This window comes from Polistes canadensis, unplaced genomic scaffold (genome assembly GCF_001313835.1).
Source record: "Polistes canadensis isolate GaletaPanama2010 unplaced genomic scaffold, ASM131383v1 scaffold_287, whole genome shotgun sequence".
Taxonomy (NCBI): domain Eukaryota; kingdom Metazoa; phylum Arthropoda; class Insecta; order Hymenoptera; family Vespidae; genus Polistes; species Polistes canadensis.
Window position 1 is genome coordinate 70,883 of NW_014569834.1, and position 13,209 is coordinate 84,091.

The 13,209-nt window shown below is 36.7% G+C and overlaps 1 protein-coding gene across 1 annotated transcript in view; it reads left to right on the top strand.

The window, feature by feature from the left end:
- LOC106791142 (AT-rich interactive domain-containing protein 2) overlaps positions 1–13,209 on the top strand; it is a 30,783-nt gene that overhangs the window by 11,485 nt on the left and 6,089 nt on the right. Inside the window, exons 3-9 of the mRNA XM_014756560.1 lie at positions 3,729–3,826; positions 5,685–5,836; positions 9,974–10,449; positions 10,828–11,342; positions 11,442–11,833; positions 11,967–12,186; positions 12,280–12,661. Coding sequence (XP_014612046.1) covers positions 3,729–3,826; positions 5,685–5,836; positions 9,974–10,449; positions 10,828–11,342; positions 11,442–11,833; positions 11,967–12,186; positions 12,280–12,661 — 2,235 coding nt within the window. The remainder of the gene's footprint in view (positions 1–3,728; positions 3,827–5,684; positions 5,837–9,973; positions 10,450–10,827; positions 11,343–11,441; positions 11,834–11,966; positions 12,187–12,279; positions 12,662–13,209) is intronic.

The following is a 13,209-nucleotide window of genomic DNA, read 5'->3' on the forward strand; positions in this document are numbered from 1 at the left end:
CACCCCGCCCGCACACACGAAGAATTTGTAATAACCTGGGTGAATCATAAATACGTCGATCTATTTTCCTAGACTCGCGTAAGCGTTAACAAGTATTAAATTTTATTCTAGTCATTCGGGAACGTATAAACGCGCGTACATACACACGTATACGCAAAACACATTGACGCTAATTATATTCCTACTTTTAGTATTCTAAATTGATGGTAAAGATTATTCACGAAAGAGAGAGAGAGAGAGAGAGAGTTGGCGTGTTTAGATCTTGAACGTTAAATTATTCCTCGAAGATATTTTTCAACGATTCAAATTTGCTTGCAAACAACACGGCAACATCAATCCAACCAATCGACGTTTTAAATATTGATATCGTATAATCATTATTTCAAATTAAAAACAAAACAATAACTTAGATACGAATCATAAAAATCATAAAAATTGTAATTTTTATGTTTCGACAAATATATATTCTAATAAATTCATTTAAAATAATATATAAAACGCGGTATTATATTCCAATTTGCAATTCAATTACGTTCAATGTTTTTGCCAGTTTTGAGGGGTAGGTGAGGGAAGAGGGGGGAGAGAAAAAAACAAACCCATCAGTATTTTTCTGATCTGATACTTTGTTTGACTCGCATGACACCAATACATATATCTCATCTCTTGAATAAATATATATATATATAAAGAAAAGAATAATTATAATAATAATAATAATTATTATCATTATCTATACTACGTATTATCATAAACTTATCTCGCAATTTATTTTTTTCCTCCTCCGTTTTATTGATTCGCGTTATCTATAAAACCTTACTCTTCTTATCCATAAGAGAAAAGAAGAGAAGATAGAAGAACCATTTTGAAAACATACACCCAGGTATAATAATCGTTCTTAATAGCATAGCAATAAAAAAAAAGAATTTTCATTGGACAGCTAGCTTATCTTACTAAGAATTTCATTATTATCATCATCATTATTATTATTATTATAATAAAAAAAAAAGAAAACAAGTAGAGATGTTTATGCACATGCAGCAGCAGAGATGCAACACGAATGTATCTAAAATGCATAGACAAGAAGAAGAAGAAGAAGAAGAGGAAGGAGTGAAAGAAAGAGAAGAGAAGAGAACGGGGTGGAAGGAGAAGGGGTAGGAAGGAGGGTGTGTGGAATTGGGTAGAGGGGGGAGAGAAAGAGAAAGAGAGAGGGGGTTAGAGGGGTCAGGAGGAGGTAAAGAGAGACCATATCCTACCCCAACGAGCACATGGCGCCAAAGACACTTTCATTGCGCGGTCCTCCGAACCAAACACGTGGATACGTCGTTCAACGCTCTCTCAAAGAACATTCAGGCGCATGCGCATCGTTCTTTGGCATTACCAAGGTCAAGCAAAGTTGCACGATTACGAGCAGAACCAACCGAGGCCAGGCAGGCAAGCAGGCAGGGATATCCTAACGCGCGTATATCTGTTAGTTTGATGCATTTGTACGATGCATTTTTTGGTATCTTGCCACTTGCATAGATAGAGAGGAATTGTGTTTGCTTCCAATCAAAGTTTGGTTGAGCATGTACCACCAATTCAATAAGATAATACAATTAATAAGTTAACATATAATCTCAGGTAAATGTAATAAAGAATATAGAATAAATGTAATTTTGTGTGGTAATTATCGAATTTGATTTCAGTTTAAATTGATATTGGTTGGTGGTTACAGTTCATTGAATTTTGATCAATCAAGTGACACATTGTTTTATGTTCAATTAACAATCCCATTTACCCTAAATCAACATGTAATCGATTTTAATTAAATGAAAAAGAGGGAGGAATATATTAGCAGAATGAAATCTTGGTGTTACAGTTCCCCACCCCCTATCCCTTTCATTAAATGAATTTTCGTCAATCAAGAAACATTGTTTCCACGCGTTTAATTGCAAATGACATTTGATTGACTGATAGTGTTCAGTTTACATCGGGGTTTGTCAAAAATACTAAAATCAAATAATTATACCCATAATAATTGAATATCTATTATACAAATTATGCCATATATTCTTAGTATGAGTGGATTTATGATAGAAGTAACTATGTGTATATATGCAGAGGAAGATCGTTTTATTCCGAACTTATTTCTTTAGGATTATTATTCGAAGGATGGTAAAAGGGGGAAGACAGTAATAATGCATTCGAGATATCAATCTCTTTCTCTCTCTCTGGGAAGGGGAAACAAAAAATTGAGAAAGAGAGACTTGCAGCTAGCTAGCAATGTGCTTTTGTAGTAGTAGTTGTTTTCTTCATTATTCTCTGACCAACTTTCCTGAACACGCGACTCTTTTAACACGACTACGGGGATAGCGGGTAAAAGAGGATTCATCGGTCAGGTTTGATGATGCATCATCTTATTCCTTATCGCGAGGTCGTCCACAACGGGGCGCCACTTTCTCGGTCTTGTTAGACTTGTTGTATTGGGTTCCACTTCTCTTATTTTCTCTTTTCTTCTCTTCGGGGGTTCACATACGCGAAGTGACGAGAATAACTGGCAAAAGCATGGGCGCAAATCCAGAGAAAGAAAGAAAGAGAGAGAGAGAGATCACTGACCCAATATCCACGTACCCCCACCACACCCCTAACCCACCAATCCTACTTTGATATATTTTGCCAAGGGCCTTTCCGAATTTTTTTCAGTTCCCTTGATACCCCTCTCCCCCTCATCACTCAACTTTTTGGCGCTCTCACGTGTCGTAGGCGTGGTCATCTTGATGACAACACAACATACAAACTTTTATGAAACCTATTAAATCCTAATATATATATATATATAAAAAAATGTATGTATGTATGTATGCACTTTTGACTCGTTCCAAATTTCTCATTGTTCTCATTTGATTTGCATTTTTTGTTGTTGTTTTATTTTACTTTATTTTATTTGTTGCAATTCGTGAACGTTCGTTTTTTCTTCTTTTTCGTCACCATGCAACGTTGGTTGCAATCATTTTTTATATTAAAAATAAAAGTAATTATAATTTTTCAAACGACAGAAAGAGTTTTTTCAAACTTCTTTTCGACTGAAAGAGTTTTCCTCTTTTTCTTTTTCTCTCCAATTCCACTTTGTATAATTATTTGAATTATTACACAGTATTACGGAGAACTTTTTTTTTCATTAATATCTCGACTTAACTTTTTTTTCTTCCAACATTACCATCTCTTAATGACGACGCCTAACAATTTTATGCGAAGTTAGTTATTAACGAATTATTTAGTCAAGCAGTATGATGTTCGCAGTCTTTATGAAGTATCTTTTTATTTTATTTTCTTTTTTTGTTTTAATGCTTGCATTACAACTCGGTTGTTGCATTCCACAAGGTCGTTCGTTTCTCATTACTCCGCGAACACTTGTATTCATTTTATTTATATATTCTACAACAAACAAATCTTTATTACAACGAAGTTATAACTTGCAACAGGAAGAATAATTCTTCAGCTAGGTTGTATCGATCTGATAATTATTGCGTAAATTTTTAACACACACCGATCACATGTTATATGATTATTATTATACCATTCAATTATTCTTCAATATCATTTAATAATCTTACCTACAGAAAAAAAAGTTTCTCTTACGAAATATATGACAAATTTTTTAACCTATACAAAAATCTTTCTATCGTTTAATCGATATTAAAGAATAAAAAAAAGTTAATTGTTTTTTTGCGTAATTTTTGTCATTGCAGGTGAATACAAGGAACGAGTGGGCCTCGTTGTGCGAACAATTTCATCTGCCGAACGGCTGCGTCAACAGCGGAATCGGCCTTAAACAAATATACCTTCGGTAAGTGGCGTTGGCCAGTTAAATAGAACACTCACGTGGAAAGTGAGAAATTGTTATGACGAAATTATACGAAAATTAAACGAATAAACTCGTTGAGAAGATCGATCGATTCAACTTAAGTTAATTTGTTTAACCAAGTAGAAATATTACATCAAAATAAATCATACGATATTATTACTAGGACACACGATATTCAGGGAATATTGTCTACACGTTATATTTGCTATACTTGTGTGTTGTTTTAAGTATAATAGATTATAAAATACAGTAGATAGACACGTTCATCATTTTCTTCGGAAAAAAAACTGAATATAATTGTTGTTATTTGAAAGAAAAAAATAAATGACTCGACTTGATATTAATTACCCAGTTCTACCCCCCATTCTGGTATCACATAAAATTAGTAAAAATAATAACGACGAGTATATGGTATTTTCTTGTTATTACAACCAATTATCTTTACAATTAGTCGAATTTTGAATATTAGATAAATTAATTAAAAATATATGTATATATAACAAGAAGATATACTTATCCCATCAGAGAAATATCAAACTTATTGTTCAATTCTAGTGTGTCAATATTGTATAGGGGGTACGGTATAGTACTAGAAACAGAATTCTAGGTTGCGTTAGGCGCGCGCCCTCGAATGGAAAGCGGGTTCTACTTCCTCTGACAGCCCGCGAGCGTCTGCAAGAGCAGAGGTAGCAGCAAAATGCTGCGCTACCACCACCGAGTAGTATCGGCGTTGGTCCTCCGCCCCACCACCACCACCATTTTCCGTATCGTATCGTACGTACACGTTCATTCATTCATTCAGTCAGTGCCCGGCCTCACCGACGCGCCACGTGCTTGCTTTCTCAGTCAGTGTCCTCTCACTCCAATCGAGCCCTGCAACAACCTTGTTGTCTCTCACCAACCAACCAACCAGCCAGTCAACTAGCTAGTTTGCTAGCTAGCCAACTAACTCGCCTAACGAACTCCTCGAGGACGTTCTGCTTCCTCTAACTGATAATCGGCACTCACATTGATTCATTCCAAACGTGTATCCGTTATTTGTATTCCTGATAACAGACTTTCTAAAGCCTACTTACTTACTTACTTAGTTAGTTAGTTACGTATGTGTGTCAGTGTCCGATTAAACTTCATTTTATTTCACTAAGTTCTCATGTTCATTACATATTATTGCTGATGGATGATGTGGATTGATGATTTCATTTGATTTATACACCCTGATGATATCAATGTTAACCATTGGTTAGATAAAAATCTTCATTAATTTAACATCTAGGGTAATTTGAATGATCACTAGTTAGGGAATATGTAGTAGTACTATTGAAGTTCGGAGGGATACTGAGCATGCCAGCACAGTAGTCAAAGTGTCCGTGCTCGGCCTGCACCCACCAACCGCCAATCAGGCTCTGGTTGGCTGGCTCCACCGCCTGTGTGCACCTTCCGTACTCTACTACTACGTTGGTGCATGAATGAATTCACTACACCTATCCCCCACCACTTTCTTTTGCCCACCCACGATATCGTGTCCCTCTCTCTCCTTCCTCTCCTCCTCCTCATCCTCCTCCTCCTCTTCCACCCCATCTTCTTTCTCACTCTCTTTCTCACCGATACTCCACACTCCACTTCACTAGTTGTTGGTTGACTTCATCTCTTACTGATCCTGTTGTTATTGTTATTCATTAGCATCTTCAATTAGATCTCAGATACCTTAAAACATTTGGATTCATCATTCCTCAGTCGATCGATCTTCTCTTTTCAGTTTATCATCACAAATTTAATTTGTAATACCAATAATGATATACATATATGTATTTAACATGATACTAATTTGTGTTTCTTTCAGGTATCTGGATAGGTACGAGAAGGTACACTTCTTAGGAGAAGATGGACAACAAGCGGACGACGAAGATGAGGATTCCAGACACAGGAAGTGGTCTGCCAGAGCATTACATTCGGTTCCTCTTACATATAATCATCATCAACATAATGTTGCAGGTAAAATTAATTCTACCGTTTAATTTATACACACGTTGCAAACAAATATGATTAAATTTTAATTATAATAAGTGAATTAAACGTGTATGAAACAACAGAGAGTATCACGAGAAACTCTCTCGCGTCACATTTGAATAATTAACTTTATATTAACGTTTATTAGATTTTAATCACGTAGAAGTAAAAAAAAAAAAAAAATAGAAAAAATTCGAGAAAGGAAAAACAACACGCATCATCATCATCGTCATCATCATGCCATTATTATTCCACAGACTGATACTCTAACAGAATGAGAAATGTTTTACATTTTAATTTGAAAGGTAAATGAAAAAAAATAAAAAGGAAGAAAGAAGATTCTTTATTTTCCATTACTCACGTAATAATATTTCTTTGTTCCTGTCTAGCCGTTATTATTAAAACAGTTATCGTTTTCGCGAATGAGGACACAAAGGTGCAAAAAAAAGGAATGATTTAAAAGGTGTCACCGAAAGAGAGAGAAAAACAGGTGAACGCCCGTCGAGAATACATTGTGAAAAGGATTTATACATATATATATACATACGTTTGCACGTATCTCACGTATATATACAATACAACACACGTCGATACATAACAGACGCTACATAAATGTATGATATCTATCGTGACGAAGCAGCAACGGGTTATTGACGTGTTCTCTCTCTCTCTTTCTCATGGAGAATTGCTGTCGACTTTCAACACATATATATACATATATGAATATACACATACACACGTATAAAGAATTCTGTACACATGCAGAGAAACGAGTGAACTTGTCTCTTTCTTTTTCTCTCTTTGCTTGCGGTGTACGCTCGAGGGAAACAGATGGGCAGAACGAAGCGGATAAAGAAATGAGAAGAGAAAAAAAAAAAAGAAGATGAAAGAAAAAGAATACGCGTAAAGAAAATTAACGCGTTACACCGACTACCGACGTTGGTTTCTTGGAAATCGTAGAATTACTGTGTGTTCGTAACAAGGGGGAGAAGAAGAAACACTATGCAACATATTTTCTAAATTAAAAACTTGAGCCTCTAACGAATGCAATAATAATTGTGACATAATCTTCCTATAAAGTTACGCAACCCTTAAGGAGTCGGGTTAAAACAACAGGAAAAATGTTGGTTAGCTGTACAAACAAACAAACAAAATAATACGCTATTTTTCTGTAAACTGAGATCACGATGTTGTAATGAAGTAAGCCCAATAATAAGAAAAAAAAAAAGGGAGAAGTAAGAAAGTTCACGTAGTTTAGAATGTTTATGCGTGTGTTTGTGTAGAAGTATATATGTATAAAATATCTGACGCATATACGGCACGTGGAAGAGATAATTTAATGAGCAATAATCATGGTTTTCTTTCTCTCTCTTTCTCTCATTCTCTTATATTTATAGGTGTGCGCGCGTGTATGTATACGTGTATGTGTGCAAAGTTATGGACATACACAAAGCTGTATCTGAGCTTTGATGGGCAGAAACACGTCGGGTCTATATTTGCGGCGCACGCGCGTTTGTCGACAATAATTCTTCTTCGTGTATAGAAAAGAGAGAGAGAAAGAAATAGAGGAAGAAAGAGAGAAAGAGAGAGAAACGGGTGAAAACCCCCCCTCGATTTTCTCTTCTCTCTCTTTCTCTTCTCACCAGCTCTTTGTCACCTCGCTTCGTCACCTTCCTTTCATCTCCGCAAGCGCAAACCGCAGAGACGAATGATCTGCAGAGGAAAGGGGACGGTTCTTCCTCCTCTCTGGGTTCTGTAAACTCGTTAGAGAAAAATTCTGCCCTCGAGCTAGTCAAATGTCCGTCCAACCACCACACAACTTCTTTTATCATTTTTAATATACTTACTTTTATAAAGGAACCGATCAAAATGTATTTGCATCGATTAATATTTGTTTAGGAAAGATTTATACGAATCTCCCTCAACATCTTTGAACAAAAACAAAATAGGTGCAATAGATAATTTCATAAAAGGAAGAAATAATCGGGGATGATGATATGGGATTAATTAAAATCCATCTGTAAAATAATGATTCATATTTTGTTTCTATCTTATGAGAAAATAATTAAGAGGATTGTATCTGTCTCTGGTTGATGATGATGGTAGTGGTGGTGGTGGTGTCAAGTGGTGGTGGAATGAGAGGAAGAGATAATGCGCAGTATGCGAATGGAAGTTCGCGGAGGAGCTGAAGTTTGTGGCAGCAAAAGGAGCAAGAGGTTGGATGGGGGTGGGAGTTGGGAGTGTAGGTTGGTTGGTTGGTTGGTTGGCTGGGTTGGGGGAATAGAACAAGAGAAAGCAATCAATAAACGTTTGCGGGAGATAGGAATGAACGGAGCAGAGAGCTGAACACATAGCTGAACATAGCTGAACAGAAGCTGAACAGAAAGCTGAACAGAACTGAACAGGAGCTAAACAGAACAGCAGCAGCAGAAACAGCAGTTCTTGACATTCTCCCTGCGCGATGGCAGAGAATCAACGACGCGCTTGCGTGATTCCGGTTGGATTCTCAATTTTGATCCCACCAGTTCAGCGAGCGCGTGCGAAGTAGTGGCCTTCCTTGTGCGCGATTGTCGCATCGGCGGGGTTCTTCTTCTGGCCCGCGTGCGACGTGTAAAAAGCAAAATCCCGGTGCGTGGTGACGTCGTCCTCTCAGCCCCCTCTCAACTGCGTGACGTCTAACGCAAACCGCCGACATCATCCACGACACACCAACCAAAACCAATCGATGACGCATTCTATGCATCTTCTTGATGGCACTACACACACTCGATGCACCGACCCCAGACGCTCTTTAAATCACTGAGCGCCCACCCTATGAGCTCCAATTATTCAACCCAACATAGTTTTAGGGATTATATTGAAATCTAATATATAACATCTTCCTCTTATTTATTTATCTGCGATTCAAAATCTTCTTTTAACGCAAGGAAATGATTTTTTTATTTTTAATCTATTCGTTCAGAATTCAATTTGATGTCCAATAACCGATGATAGATCAAAGATACATACAGAACAACTCTAATAAGAAATGATCCCATTCCTATATTTATTTTTCTCCGAATTTTGAATCTATTTTTGTTGAAGTATTTGAAAAAAAAAAAAAAAGAATAAGATACACAGCAAAAGAGTTAGAGTACTCCGTAATCTCTCCCGCGTCTTCCGGTAATCTCTTCAAACCTTTTCATACCAAAAATATTTTGGCAATTTGCCCAAGTTTTAAATCGTTCAAATTTAATTCACTAACTTGTTTCGATTTATTATAATCGTACCGATCATCGTTAATTCTTCCTTTTTTTATTCCCCCTTCATTCATTCGAAAATGAAGATATCCAACTGTTACAATTAGATAGATAGATAGATAGATGAAGAGAACATTCGAAATTCTGGTAACAAAAGAACAATCGTTATGGGGTCGGCGATGAAGGCGTTTGAAACTGCTCTGTCTCTTTATGAGACTCGATGTATAATGATACCTTTACTATGCTACCATATTTAATGGCAGCTGGTGGACAAGATAGTAGGAGAGTTCGAGCGTAACGATCGTGGTTGATAGGCATTGCACGTGAAGCGATTGCGGTTATTGAACGCGACCTCTCCTCGACACACAGGGTATCTAGATGCGATACCGTAAAGCATGTTTTATATTTACGAGAACCGTGTTCTAAGCTCTTTCTCTCTCTCTCTTTCTTTTTCTTTTTTTCTCTTTAGAAAATTTCACTTAACCGATAAAGACAAAGACTATTTCTATCCTTTAAATAATAATCATTCAACGTTTATACATTTTTTCTAAACGGTAAAACAAACGTTATTTATATTTTACCATTAGTAAAATCTTACTTGACATTGTTTTTAGGATACATGCAATTAACTTTGACCTATTACATTTGATATCTATTTATTTTTTTATTGAACTCTCTTAATGGGGGACCTTGGTGTATCTTTTTAAATTAATATCCAAGGTAAACTTGCGGTGTTATAGATCACAATTACTTGTATTTAAACTTATGCTATCAAATAAGTTGGTAATACAAAATTAGTTTATATATATATATATATATATATATATATTAAAGAAATATAATGTTTAATATAACATATGTGTTTTTTGTGGTTTGTTTTCAGAATCTCTTCGCGATTACAATGGTCTATCGTCCGACTTGTACAAGCCAACAAATTACGATAAACTGGCATTGTCCTTGCTTTCGCCACTTCCAAACGAACAAGATTTTGCGATAAACGTTTGCACGCTTTTGTCTAATGAAGGGAAGCACACGTTACGTCTAGACAAGTATCCACGTTTGGTGAACATCCTGTTAGCTCATGCCGGAGTTTTTGACTCGCCTGGTACGCGCCAACTTTTCATCGAGGTTTATTCTCGCGTGAGGAACTATTCTATCAATTCGTTTTGGTCTGACGTACTCGATTCGCAAGACGTGATAGATCTTACCAACGAGAAAACCTTTATGAAGAAGCCATCAACGAGCTTGAACACGTTCTCCAGGCGGAAAACATTGGAAAAGGAAAAGCAGAATAAAGCAGCGACAGCAACGGTCCAAGATACTAATGAGGAAACCGTCACGTCGATGGACGTTGATGGGGTAAACCAATCAATATTTTTTCTTCTTTAATTATTTATCAATAACAGAAAGTCCCTTCTTATATTGGAACATGTTGCAATATGCAATGGTTTCATGCAACCGTGCAAATTGAAACCTGCATTGGTTTCAGTTTGTCTTAACATTGTAAATTAATCTCCCAACGGGAGAATCAAGTTGACCGATTTTTTTCAATTACTTTTACACAGTTGATTCCAAACTACTGCATATACACATTGCAACATGTATCACGAAACTTAAGAATTTATATCGTGCATCAGCAATTTCTACTTGTGTATAGGATGTGGATGATAATAATAATTATTTTCATTAACAGCAGCAATGAATTAAATATAATATTCGTTCGTTAAAAAATTTCAGGTGCTTCCAGACTGTTCTCGTCTAGATCCTATTGGTTCTCATTTGGATGAGAATTGCAAAGATCAAAATCAAAATTCGATAAAATTCGAGGAAGAGGATAAAGACTTGTTCTGCGTTGGTAGAACGTTAGGCACGCAAGATCCTTATGGTCAACGCGTGTTACAGATAGCGTCTATCTTACGAAATCTCAGTTTTACTCCGGAAAATGCAGCGGTGCTAAGCAGGAATCGATGTTTCTTGAGATTCGTATTGTTGTGTATAAGAGCGAGGTGGAGTAACTTGCATCAACTCGGTTTCGACATATTAGGGAATATAGCAAACGAAATTGTATTAAAGGAAGCTGGGGAGAGGATAACGGACGTTGTCCTATCTTGCGTTGCTAAGGGTATCGAGTCGCAAGACAGATTTATCGTTATATCCTGTTTGGAGGTGCTTAATAAGATCAGTCAACAGGATAGCAATGAAGAAATCGTTACGTTCGGTTTAGAAGATGGCGTGTATGAACTTATTTGCAGGTACATTCGTTTAATTCATTAATAATCTCCTTCCTTATTGTTGTTGAGAATCACAACAGGGTGTGATTTAATATATTGTTTTGACATTTTGCTTTTTAGGTTTTTAGCTCTAAGCGATATAGCTCTTTTAGTTTATACTTTGGAATGTTTATATGCGTTAACTTCGTTGGGTGAAAGACCGTGCACGAGCGTCGCGCGGGTACGCGGAGCTATCGACACATTGGTTGCACTTGTCACTGTAGAAGCACAGAGCTATGGTCCAAAAGCTTGTATTTTGATGAGAGTGGTAGAAACGGTATCTACCATACCCACGCCATCAAATACATCTCAGAATACTCCCGTTGCTACTGCTGCAACTACTCCGGTTGCATCAGTAACGTCATCACCTGTGCCAGCTACCCCAGCTACGATTACCGCAACCTCAGCTCCGGTCAGTCCGGCACCTTCCAGACCTACTACACCTGCGACTACAAGCAAGTCTACAACGCACAGTATGTACGAATATGTATATTCCATGATCGCAATGTTGTTCATTATATTTTATCTTGAATTTCACTCTTTTCTTCTTCTTTTCCTTTATTTCTTTTTCCTTTTTTCCTTTCCATTTTGTTTCTCTCTATTTAGAAGCGGTAGATACAGCCACTGCGTTACAACAACAACACGCGCATCAGCAAATCATTCAGGAAAACGAACAATTCGCTTTAGGATGGTTAAGAGTTACCTTTGAACTAGCACCAGGGATTCGTATCGAACAAGAGGAATTGTATAAAAAATATCTTGGGTGTTGTACGAAGATTGGCAGGAGAGGAGTAATCGCGCCACTTCATTTTCCTAGATGCGTTAGGTATATATTTTAATTTGAATGAATAGGATTATAATATATTTAAAGGATCTTTTAAATGAAATGTTCTTACATTTGGAAATTGTATAAATGTAGGTCAGTGTTTGGAGGAACCGTTGGTCCGAATCCACTGAAAGGAGAATCAACGGGTACACAGTATTACGAAGGAATCCGCGTACGGGCCACACCAGGCCAAATAATTTATCCGAGCCAAACAGTTATTGCAACTAATACAACCCCGATACCAGCTGTCAACGCAACTCCAGTAAAGGTGCTTCCCGTACAACAGCGTACACTCAAGAATATAAGTCCTGCTCCCGATAGCACGGCCCTAGAAAATCCTGCATCAGGAGTTCACAGAACTCCAGCCCCTGCATCCCCCATTCTAAAAGCCCAGTTGTCTGCCCCACCAAAACCACCTTCCAGTACGTCAAATCAATCCCAAAATCCAGTCACCAAGGTTGATTCTAAAAGTCAGGTGGGTCCAAGTCCTAGATCTGTATGCCATTCGTTCATGACCTTGGTTCTCATTTTGGTCGTAGTTTCTCATGACGCTATATACGTGTGGGCTTCTTTTAACATGCGCTAGAATTCCTTCCTAATTATGGTACAATTTATGTATATTGCATGCTTTTTTTTTTTTTTTTAAACAATGCAAAATTATGTTCCATTACTATGATTAACATATAGGATGATTTTTAATAGCGTATTGATATTTTAGTAGAGGTTTATATTTGCGTTAAATATTTACCATCTAAAATATTAAAACGCATTTAAAATTCGCCTCGTATATATATGTATATATAATAGGTAAATCTTATTCCGTAATATTAAATATGGAAATTTGCATTGCGTCCGCGTGTATGTGCGTATGGGTGTATGTGTGCGTGTGCTCTAGAAAACAGAAACTGTGTTGCATAGTAGTAGATTTTGTTCTTAACGATAAATTATAACTCAGGGGCTAAAAAAAAAAAAAAAAGAAAAAAACTTCTACTCTATTAATACTGAAAATATTTCGCAGAGCAG